Genomic DNA, 12,027 nt, shown 5'->3' with positions numbered 1-12,027 from the left:
AAGTCCTCCTGCAGCCTATTTTTTCCAGGCTGAACAAATAGTTCCTTCAGCCTGTCTTCATAGCAGGGGTGTTCCAGCCCTTTGATTTTATTTGTGGCCCTCCTCTGGACCCTCTCCAAAAGCTCCACATCCTTCCTGTGTTGGGGGCCCCAGACTGGATGCAGTACTCCAGCTTGGGCCTCTTGAGAGCAGAGTAGAGGGGAGCAGTCACCTCCCCCATCCTGTTCGCCACCCCTCTTCTGAGGGAGCCCTGGATACCATTGGTCTTCTGAGCTGCAAGTGCACACTGCTGGCTCATGTTACGTTTTTCATCAACCAGGACCCCTGAGTCCTTCTCAGCAGGTCTTGTTGAGCCTCACTATGTTCACAAGGGCCCACCTTTCCAGTTTATCAAGGTCCCTCTTGATGACATCCCTTCCTTCTGCTGCATCAGCTGCACCACTTAGTTTGGTGTCATAGCAAACTTGCTGAGAATGCACTCGATCTCATCATCTGTGTTCTTGACAACGATGTTAAAGAGCACTGGTCACAAGACAAACCTCTGGGGGACACTGCTTGTTACCAACCTCCACTTAGACATAAAGCCATTGACTACAGCCCTCTAGCAGCGATCTTCCAACCAATTCTTTATACGCCAAATAGTCCACCCTTCAAATTCATCTCTCTCTAATTTAGAGATAAGGATGAGGTGGGGGACCACGTCAAAGACTTTGCAGAAGTCTGGCTGGAAGACAGTACTTAAATCACACTAGTGAAGATATGTTTTATCTGTGCCATCAATCCTAAAAGAAAACTAAAAATAGTTTTCCTCTGTATGTTTATATGAGGCTCTTTTCTACAAGACTACAGGTCATATCCTGCCCAGAATTTAGAGTGCTTTTTAAAGCAGAACAAAACAGAAACCAAAACCAAATCAACCAAAAAAGTCCCCCAGAAGTAATGGAGGCTTATGAAGGTGTCTAAGTTAAACTATTGGACAAAAGAAATCTTTATTAAACTGTTTGCAAGTCATACTGCAGCACTTTGGTAAGTCTTGTTCTGATAGAAAGCATGCATTAGCAGATGTAGAACTTGCTTTTGTTCAGAGAGTGCCTTGGGATGTGGTCTCTTTTGTGACTATTTTTATATTTGAGGACTGATAACAGAACATGAAAGCATAATTGTGAAGTTATTTATTTTATTGATCTGAGAGAACACTGACCAGTAAAAAAGGGGGAATAACAGATTTATGATTTTTTTCAGTTACATTGAAGTTTTGCATCTAAGTGAGAGGCTGTGAACAGTATTGTCATTTCTGCTCTATGAGCAGAACCAATTTAAATTGAGCAGATATTAGATAAGGAAGTGGAAATTTGTTAGAAACACTACCAAGCAATAGCTGTAACTTGAAGCAGAATTAATTACTTTGACCCTGCCTGCTGTTCCTGTATAATCTCATTCTTTCCATTACTGTTTCTGCATCATCTCAATTGTGGCAGTTGTGAAGGAACTGTGCTTCTGTGGGAGTTTGCCAGTTAGCTATGTAGAGAAAACAATTGATTTCCTCTTGGCCTGTACTGATCATTGGTATCTTTCTTAGTCTTCTCCAGGATCAGTAGATTTCCATTTCCTTAATCCTGAAAGCACAGTCAGAGATCATAAAGCAGTATCTATCCCCAAGTCTTTTTTATTGCATTTCTGTGAAAGGTGACAACTCAGCATTTTCACACCACTGGGGAAAAAAATCAGCCTTTTGGGTTTGGGGTATTGTAATTAATGTGATAAAGTTTCTTAACCCAGGGTACCATATTGTGTTTCTACATGCCATAATGCCATACATTTGTCCATGTATGTATGGTTCTTTTGTTAGCTATGCATAAAGATTTTGCTGCCACTAAGTAAAGATTTTCTTTCCTAAATGCTGTCTTCTAATAAGTGTAATTTAATGGTAATTTAAACTGTATGTGTCTAAATAGTAGAATTATTTTAAATGGCCTTAAGGGTATCACAAAAATTTCTACTGCAGTCATTTGCTTCTAAAGCAAAAACAGTCTTGTAGAAACATCTTTATAATTATTATTTATATTCCAAAATGCCTTACTAAATTAGCCTTTGATTACTATTATCTATGCACTACCGTTATGCAGTGCCAAAAATTTGATAGTTTGCTGATTAGATCTTCTGATTTTGTTTCTGTTTGTCATAGTTCAGAAGATAGACTACTTGAATAGAATTCTGTAGAGCTTCTAAGTGGTATATAATATTTAAGAAGCTGTATTTACTATAAGCACTTTAAGTAAAATGAAACTTTCATGTGGACTGAGTCTTACAGATAAATAGATCATTTTGAAAATGAGGTGGATTCCTGTGGACTGAAAAGGATCTCACTGGCATTGTTTGAGTGCTGGAATTCTGTCTGTTTTTTATATCAGACAGACACAAATTATACCTTCTCCTGTAATTTCAGGTGATCGCTATTCGCGAGTGGTGTTTACATCAACAGAAGGAGAGAATTTATGGAATTTGAATGCAATTAAGTCAATGTGCAATGTAGATAACCTAAGGGTAAGTCAAGATGCTGTTTAATTTGTCTTACATGCAGATAAGAAGCATTTATTTGAGAGTTTATTTTACTGCCCGTCGTCCAACAGTATGTACGAACACCCCGCGTTGTTTGCACCCTTGTAGAGTGGTCAGTCTGCTTATGGAAGGCTAAGGAGCAACTGTCTATACTGCAAAATTGTACAGGGAAATTTGTTTTTGCTATTAATGTCATCCAGAATAAAATGGAGGAGGGTTGCTTTTAGAAGTTTCTGTGCAGAAAGGGCTATCTTAACAATTGCTTTTTCTTCTCTGAATATTATTCCATGGTTTTTTGTCCTTGTTTTCCATAGAGTATTTCCTTGTTTTTTCACATTCAAGTATCCTCATAGTATAAGAAGTTTTCTCTGTCAGATTTATGGGGTCAAGAGAGAACACGATGGCTGCTGAACATGAAAGAATGCAGATATAGTAGCTAGACAAACAGCCCAATTAATTACATCTGGATAATGATATTGTAAGAGTAACATTAAATTCTCTGTAAATTTGAGAAAGTGAAAGCAGACGTTTTTGCTACCATAGCTTTTGTTATGTGTTTTACAAGATAATCTAGCACACTGATTGAAAACAATGTCCAGTTTCAACTGATAGAAGTTAGCTGACACAGGCTGAAATGAAGTGAGTGTTCAGATGGCACACTTCTAAACTGTAAGCTTGTCACTTTCTGAAAATGAGTACCTTTTTATCTTTGTAACTGTAAAACTTACGTATACTGCTGACTTTGTATGAAAATTAAGCAATAAGTTTTTCCTCGATTAATAGTGATTAACTGATTTTCTGATGAGATACTGATTTCTTTCTTGTCCAGAACAACAACAACAAAAAACAATTAATATACCACATTTCTTTCATGAGGAATACTTTAATTCTTAATTTGTTTATCACTGCCTCTCAGACAACTGTCTTTATTTTGCCAGATTCCCAAAGTACTGTCATTAACAGATGGCATTTTCTTGCTTAAAATGTTGAGCTGTAGTGGAACACTGTGTAATGAATCTCTCTAGAAGCCCGCTGGCATGCATTTTGTTCTGATTGGCCTCTGTTGGCATAAGTGGGTTTTGTCCTCACATGCTCATGAAATATTCCTTATGTCCTCATCAGAGTTTATTGCACTGACATGATGGCTCATGTTATTTACCTTTATCTCTTTCTGACAGAATGAGCCAGGAGAAAAAAGTCCCGCATTTAAAATAGTTCAGCTCCATTTCAAATTATTTGAGCTAGGGAGTCATCCAGTGACTGGTTAAGTCAGGAAATGTGGTTAAGAATAACCTTTGGCAACAGTGAAAATTAGGGAAGACATTAAGCTTTTTTCTTTTTTTTTTAATGTTTCACACTTGAAGTAACTTTTTTTTTTTAACAATTCTAACAATTTCTGAGCATTTGTAACAATACCTTTTAGAGCTCGTGAAGTGCTGAGATAAGCCCGAGTTTTGAATGCTAAGTTCTGCTAATTACCAGACTCTAGAGAGAATGCAAACTTGCACTGTAGCTGTCAGAAGGAACTGATGACTTGTGTGACCTCCCAGTCTTACAGACTCTTCTCTGTCTGTTGTTGATTGGATGCTATTTCCTGGAAATATAAGCCTTATAATTTATGCAGTTTTCTAATGATAAGCAGGATTTCAGCACTCCTATTATTTCATTAAATATGAGCTAACAATATATCCCCTGTATTAATCATGTTCCCATCTGCATGTAACTACTTTAACTGTATATTTTTCTGACACTCATGGGCACCATCTTACAGCTGTTCTGCACGTGCTAGTCCTACAATCTTCATGGAAGTATTATATACAAAATAACTGTAGGATGTGTTCTGATTTTTAACTACTTGGATGAGACAAGCCCTTTCTTTCATCTGGCAATTGCAGGATGTTTTTCCTAAAAACCGTAAACATTTATTTAATAAATTTCAAAGTCTGTAAACGATCTCCTCAGACTGCTTCCCAAAAAACTTATAGTTGTGATTTTTGTCGCTGTGTATACCCATTTGGGCAGGTCTGCTGTGGATAGAGCATGTGCACTGCTTAGTTTCTTCTGTTGTTCCAAAGTAAATGGAAATCTTGCCAGCAGCAGACTGAGTTTGGCAACAGCAAAATGGCCTTTGTGATACCTTTGGATCACTAACAAAGCCCAATGCTATAACATATTAACATTTTACACAGTATTTTAATAAGCTATCCCAAGCTAAATTTTGAATTTTAATTTCTAATTTCCAGCTGCTAGCTCATATTACTTTATCTTTGGCAACAGTTACTTTACAAGTAAATGTTTATGGTCTGCAGCAAGTGTTGAAGAACAGCATATGAACTTCATTGTCACATTCTGATGTGAATGTGCAGAGAAGACAATACAATCCTTTCCTCCTGGTTTGCCTGCTTGACCCAAGGGTTTGTCTATTATGTCCTCGTAAGATAAACTTGGAGGCATGCCACAAAAAATACAGATATGCTATTCCAGTGCTTCCTTTTGTTTAGAAGGTTGTTCGGTTTTTCCTGAGTTTGCATGTGTAAGTGTTTCTATCTGGAAACAATCAAATGTGAATTATCCTGTTTTTTTGGAATGCCAGTTTGTTATTGTTCAGAAACTGGTTGATAAAATTAAGTCCACGTTAAAGTTTTTATAACTGTCCTGAGAATTCCCAAGTGAAGGGTTTTGTCTGCATTATAAATGGCTGCTAATAATAAACCCATGCAGTTTCGCTAGAAAAGCAAAGTAGTGAGTTTTAAATTTAGGTGATCTGAAATATACATGGATAATGATTTCCGGTCCCAATCCTATAAACTCTTGACCACATAGATTTAGTGACTTTTATTAATATGCATTATATGCAACCTGATTAAGACTGAAATTATACATGCATCTAAATATTTGAAGAGTTCATTCTCAATCATCACATACAAGCCAGTGTAGAAGCAAACAAGAAATTTTTAAGACTTAAGTTCTCTGTGCCATGTCAAGATGGAGTTTTACCAAGATGAGAAAATTCCCATGATACAATCTTGTTACTTAGCAGTTTCAATTCTACTTTAAAGATGCCTTCATTTCACCCTAAAGAGCCTTGTGCTTAATTAGCAAAGTTTTACACTTAGTGATTTCAAGTAAATCTGAAATATTCTTAATGTGAAAGAAGAGTGTCTGTGTCATTTATCAAAGGAATTCTTAACCAAAATGCTAAAATTGCTATCATTTTCATGAATCTCTGATAGTAGTTCCTAGGCTTAGGGCATTCACTTGAGCTGACACACAGGTTCTCCACTCCGGGATCTCTCTGCTGTGTCTGCATGTAGTGCCTGCTTGTCCCTGTAACTCCTCTAGCTTTACTGCTGCTGTGCCTTCCTCTGCTCCTTCACTCCTGTGCTGAGCCTTGAGGCTTCTTCCCACAGCGGGTGCAGCATTCAGAGGCACAACTGCCATCTCTGTGCAACATGGCTAATTGTATGGGGCTTTATGCCACAGCTGCATTATTTTGTGCCTTGGAAATCCATGTATCACTCGGGACGTGTAGCAGACTGAGAGGAAATGTGTCAGCTGCAGAGCAAGAAAAAACTTGTGAAGTGAGGATTGTAGAAGAGAGGTCAAATGGTGGAAATCATTGTAAAAAATGTCGCGTTGGTTCTTTCTGGATGGTAAATCCCTGCCTCTCTCAGGACCTTCAGTATGTGATTCCAAGCAGGGTGGAACTTCACCGATGTATAGCTGATTGGATGTTTTCAGGACTGTAGCATGAGATAATAGAAGAGAATTAACAGTCCTCAGTCTGAAAAAAAAAAAATATTTCAATGCATCTTCAAATAATAAAGCATTAACAATAGACCTACAGTAATCTACTGTACGCTTCTGCCAGTTCTATCCTTCTTTGACAAGTCAGGGTGCTAAGTTACTGCTGGGTTAGTCTGGTTCATGTAAGAGGATGCTGATCAAAAACAACGTGCAAAGAAAGAGGAATTTATAAATGATAACAGAAAAAAAAAATTGTAAGCTGAATTTTTATCACTTCAGGATTTGTGTGTGAATGTTTCTAATCACATTATTACTTTAAAATGGATTTTTGCCCTGCCTGTCTTTATACAGATCAGATCCCATTCCCAGTTCGGTGATCTCTGCCAGAGAGCCACTGCTGCTTCTTGCTGTCCCAGCTGGACACTGGGCAACTATATTGCCATCCTAAACAACAGGTCATCATGTCAAAAAATTGTAGAACGGGACGTCTCTCACACCCTAAAGCTGCTTCGCACGTGTGCCAAATACTATTACAATGGAACCCTGGGGCCAGACTGCTGGGATATGAATGCCAAAAGGAAGGACCAACTCAAGTGTACAAATGTGCCTCGCAAATGTACCAAGTACAATGCTGTTTACCAGATCCTTCACTATCTAGTGGACAAGGATTTTCTAAGCCCAAAGACAGCTGACTATGTCTTACCAGCTTTAAAATATAGCATGCTCTTCTCTCCAACTGAGAAAGGAGAAAGCATGATGAGTATTTACCTTGATAACTTTGAGAACTGGAACTCTTCAGATGGTGTGACAACCGTCACAGGAATTGAGTTTGGAATAAAACATAGTTTGTTTCAAGATTACCTGTTGATGGATACTGTGTATCCTGCCATAGCCATTGTAATTGTTCTATTAGTTATGTGTGTGTACACTAAGTCCATGTTTATCACGCTGATGACTATGTTTGCAATAATTAGTTCCTTGATTGTTTCTTATTTTCTATATCGAGTAGTATTTAATTTTGAGTTCTTTCCATTCATGAATCTCACTGCATTAATTATTCTTGTTGGGATCGGAGCAGATGATGCTTTTGTCTTATGTGACGTTTGGAACTACACAAAATTTGATAAACCTCATGCTGGAACTTCTGAGACAGTGAGCATCACGTTGCAGCATGCTGCTCTTTCCATGTTTGTCACCAGTTTTACCACCGCTGCTGCCTTCTATGCTAATTATGTCAGCAATATCACAGCAATCAGATGTTTTGGTGTCTATGCTGGCACTGCCATCTTGGTAAATTATGTTTTAATGGTTACTTGGCTACCTGCTGTAGTTGTGTTACATGAACGTTATCTTCTCAATATTTTCAGTTGCTTTAAAAAACCTCAGCAGAGGGTGTACAACAACAAAAACTGCTGGACAGTGTTGTGCCAAATGTTCCACAAGGTTATTTTTGCAGTCTCAGAAGCATCCAGGATATTTTTTGAAAAAGTTTTGCCATGCATTGTTATCAAATTTCGTTATATTTGGCTTTTCTGGTTCCTTGCCTTAACAATTGGTGGAGCATACATTGTCTGTATAAATCCAAAGATGAAATTGCCGTCATTGGAGCTCTCTGAGTTTCAGGTATTTAGGTCTTCTCACCCCTTTGAACGATACGATGCAGAATACAAAAAGCTTTTCATGTTTGAACGTGTCCACCACGGAGAGGAGCTCCACATGCCAATTACGGTAATCTGGGGTGTCACGCCTGAAGATAATGGTGACCCTTTAAATCCTAAAAGTAAAGGGAAGCTGCAACTAGATAGCAGTTTTAATATTGCTAGCCCGGCTTCACAGGTTTGGATTTTGCGCTTCTGTCAGAAGCTAAGAAATCAAACATTCTTTTATCAGACTGAAGAACAAGACTTCACAAGCTGCTTTATTGAAACATTTAAGCAGTGGATGGAAAATCAGGACTGTGATGAGCCATCTCTTTACCCCTGCTGCAGCCACTGGAGCTTTCCGTACAAACAAGAAGTCTTTGAGTTATGTATCAAGAGAGCTATAATGGAGCTAGAAAGAAGCACAGGGTACCATTTGGATAGCAAAACTCCAGGGCCTCGCTTTGACCTGAATGACACTATCAGGGCAGTGGTGCTGGAGTTCCAAAGCACCTACCTCTTCACACTGGCTTATGAGAAAATGCATCAGTTCTACAAAGAGGTGGACTCATGGATTTCAAGTGAGCTTAGTTCAGCTCCTGAAGGTCTTAGCAATGGTTGGTTTGTAAGTAATTTAGAATTTTATGATCTACAGGACAGTCTTTCTGATGGTACTCTGATTGCCATGGGTCTTTCAGTTGCTGTTGCATTTAGTGTAATGCTTCTTACAACTTGGAACATTATTATAAGCCTTTATGCAATAGTTTCAATCGCTGGAACTATTTTTGTCACTGTAGGTTCTCTGGTTCTTCTTGGATGGGAGCTAAATGTATTAGAATCTGTCACTATTTCTGTGGCTGTCGGCTTGTCTGTAGACTTTGCTGTTCATTATGGAGTAGCTTATCGCTTAGCCCCTGATCCTGACCGAGAGGGAAAAGTGATTTTCTCTCTAAGCCGAATGGGTTCTGCTATTGCAATGGCTGCATTGACAACGTTTGTAGCTGGAGCAATGATGATGCCCTCTACAGTGTTGGCATACACGCAGCTTGGCACGTTCATGATGCTAATAATGTGCATTAGTTGGGCTTTTGCAACATTCTTCTTCCAGTGCATGTGCCGATGCCTTGGACCCCAGGGCACTTGTGGCCAGATCCCGCTACCAAAAAAACTGCGCTGTAATGCCTTTTCTCAGACCTTTTCAGGAGCCCAGGGGGGAAGAGGTCAAAATAAATCACATCCCATTAGCAAATACCAGCTGGACTCCAGAGGTCAGAAGCCAGAAATGGAGCATGAGCACTATGAGCTGGAGCCACTGGCATCACAAGCAGGTATCTGTAACCCTGCAGAGAAAGTGACTTATGAAGAAACTCACATCTGCTCGGAACTCTTCAGCAGCAGGCCCCAGAACACATGTATTCCTATGCATTCAGTGTATAATAGTGAAGTGAGCAAAAGCATTAAAAACGTTGCTGGTTCAGCTGTGCTACAGTCGTCTATTGACCAACATGCTCTGTGCCCACTCTTCTCTCAAAACAGGCAGTGCAGTTGCCCGGATCCGTATAAGCAGGTAACAGTAAAGTGGAGCCCACACTCATGTCAACAGCTAAGCGATCCCTTCTGTTACCAGTGTTCTCCTTCCCCTGGAGCCGTGCAGATCCAAAGCTCTGTGACTCCCATAAATACTTTACAGCAAACTACTGAAAGTTATGTGCATCCTGTCCAGCATGTCCTCCATTGCAGCTGCCTTCAAGGAAGGCTCAAAAGAACGATGACGCAGAACTCGCTGCCGAAAAACTTTTTCCTCCAGTCAGTGCAACAGTTTCAGGCACATCAAAGAGTAAACAGGACAGATGCTCACCAAAACCCAGAGGAAAACGTAAGAACAATTCCAAAGGTGATGAGCTCCTCACAGTTTCTGTGCCGAAATGTAGGGCCTCTAATTGTGCATTGCTCTGAATGTGACAACAGCATATCTAACAACCAAAAGGGACTCTGTCAGAAGGCAGACAAGTGTGATGAAAAGGGTGGCACAGAAGCCAATGGGGTGGAAAGCAAGAAAGCCTCTATATCAAAGCAGAAAAAGAAAGCTGAGAGCAAAATAGATCAGTGTTCTTTGCAGAATGACCAAGTTTTGAAGGGTGACCACGCTGCTAAAAAACACCTGCTGAATAGGTCAGTAGGAGAGGCTCACTGTGAGGGTTGCCATGAAAACTCACACTGTTGTAGCAGAGCTGTTGCAGTGAAGTGCAATTCTGTTGACTGTCAAATGCCAAACATCGAAGCCAATGTGCCTCCTATGTTAATGCGCCCAGAACTTTCCAATGAAAGTTTGTTAATAAAAACGCTATAATAAATCTTTAATTTGGCTGTCCTGTGTCTTTCTTTTAGAAGCGTGTTTAAGACACTAAACAAGAAAGTCCTGAATAAATATGAATTATAATTGCATTTTAGAATGAGAAAGTATTTTATAGAAGGGTAATATTTATACATTTCATAAAGCCATTACACATAGTAAAACCAGATGTTGTCCAGAATGTTTTTGGTTTTTTCTTTTTTTTTTTCCTGTAGCTCGTAAACTGGATTATGCTTAATTTAACTTTTGCCCTAGGGCACTGGAGCTTGAATTTTCAGTATAAATCATCTTCAGAAATAAAACATTGCAAAGAAACGCTCCCTTTTCTGAAGCCAGGGCTTGTGGGACTGACAGTGTCTGGGGTAAGTGTGTTTGCCACCACGTTTTCTGAGTGCATTGCTTCCCTTTATCTACTCAGCAGGCTTCTGTTCTGAAGCCTGTCTCAAAACATTGGGAGGACTGTAACTGTTAATTAAGTGTTGTCTGGAAGAGCAGAGAGTGTAGTGTGCTTGGGGAGTGTTTTCAACTATTAATCCTAACAAAATCCTAACAAAAAGGAAATGCTGTTGTGGAGGTCATTAGCACTTGTGCTATCATTGTTATGAATCTATGTATGTATGTTAAAAAAAGTTTTAAACTGCCCTTTCTGGCACTTACTGTATAGACAGCATTAAATACTGGAAAATACAAGGGGAAACAATAGTAAGTAGATGTTACTTCTCAGTGATGACAAGAAAGGTATAATTTGTGAATATGATGTGTATAAAATCCTGATTTATAAAATTGGCCTTAAAGAGCTGTGCAATACTGCAATTTTCCCAACAATGTATGGAAATGAGAAGTAACACTACTGTAGAGAAAGGCATAGGGAATGCATGTGTTCTTACTGCTTGTAGGATTAGTTGAAGAAAATTTTGAAGGCTCAAAGGCATAAATGGAAATACAATTCTCTATGTTTTGCTTACCCAGAAAAGTTATGATGTGTAAGTACAAATATTGTCCTAAACCCTGTGACTGAGAAACTGGATTTCAGATACTGTATTTGTGTAACTGCAACATTTAGTCAAATGACAGATATGATTTGGTCATGGAGATGCTCACTGGTCTCATCCATCAGAGAAAGTGGATTTGAGAGCTGGAACTGTCTAGTATGTCATAATTGGTAGGTACCATAATGCCAGATCTCTCTATAGATAGTAGTTTATTATGCTGATCATGTTAATTTATCTGGTGTATTTAACAGATCGATTTCATAGACTGATGTGAAATCATATACTTGGTGTTTCGTGAATCACTGGAGAAAAAGCATGGCATTTTCTGCTCTTATGTTCATATTGAAGGGACGTAAAAGATGAATATCATATGGTAAACCATTTTGGTTTCTCTGGGAGTAACCATGATAGTGCTTGTATATCCCAGAGACTAGAAGAAAGTGGGAGTCTGAACTCAACAGAAGAAGCTAAAATGATTTTACATGGTTACTTTTAAGTAGAGTAGCAGCCTAGGTATAAAATAAAACTCATTCTTGGGTCCTTTAAAACCCATAACTCAATTTAGAGCCAGATTCCTTCTAAACATTTGTAACAAGAGCAACTCAAGGATTTTCTGTGCGCTGTAAAGGCTATTAATTATAAAGAGTTAAGACATGCAGTGCTAGACAATCTAAAGAACATAAAAGGGTTAAGAAATAAATTGGACCATTGCCATGTGTCATTATCCATCTTTTTT

The 12,027-nt window shown here is 38.8% G+C and overlaps 1 protein-coding gene across 15 annotated transcripts in view; it reads left to right on the top strand.

Moving 5' to 3' along the window:
* Nucleotides 1–10,307, top strand: part of DISP1 (dispatched RND transporter family member 1) — an 86,522-nt gene extending 76,215 nt beyond the window's left edge. For all 15 annotated transcript variants that reach the window (XM_085219175.1, XM_085219174.1, XM_085219184.1 and 12 more), the window contains 2 exons: nt 2,447–2,544; nt 6,658–10,307. In XM_085219175.1, the coding sequence (XP_085075301.1) occupies nt 2,447–2,544; nt 6,658–10,296 (3,737 nt within the window). In that variant the 3' untranslated portion in view covers nt 10,297–10,307. The remainder of the gene's footprint in view (nt 1–2,446; nt 2,545–6,657) is intronic.
* The last annotated feature ends 1,720 nt before the right edge of the window (nt 10,308–12,027 follow it).

This window comes from Meleagris gallopavo, chromosome 2, assembly GCF_905368555.1.
Source record: "Meleagris gallopavo chromosome 2, MGAL_WU_HG_1.1, whole genome shotgun sequence".
NCBI lineage: Eukaryota > Metazoa > Chordata > Aves > Galliformes > Phasianidae > Meleagris > Meleagris gallopavo.
This window is presented reverse-complemented; position numbering and strand designations above follow the sequence as displayed.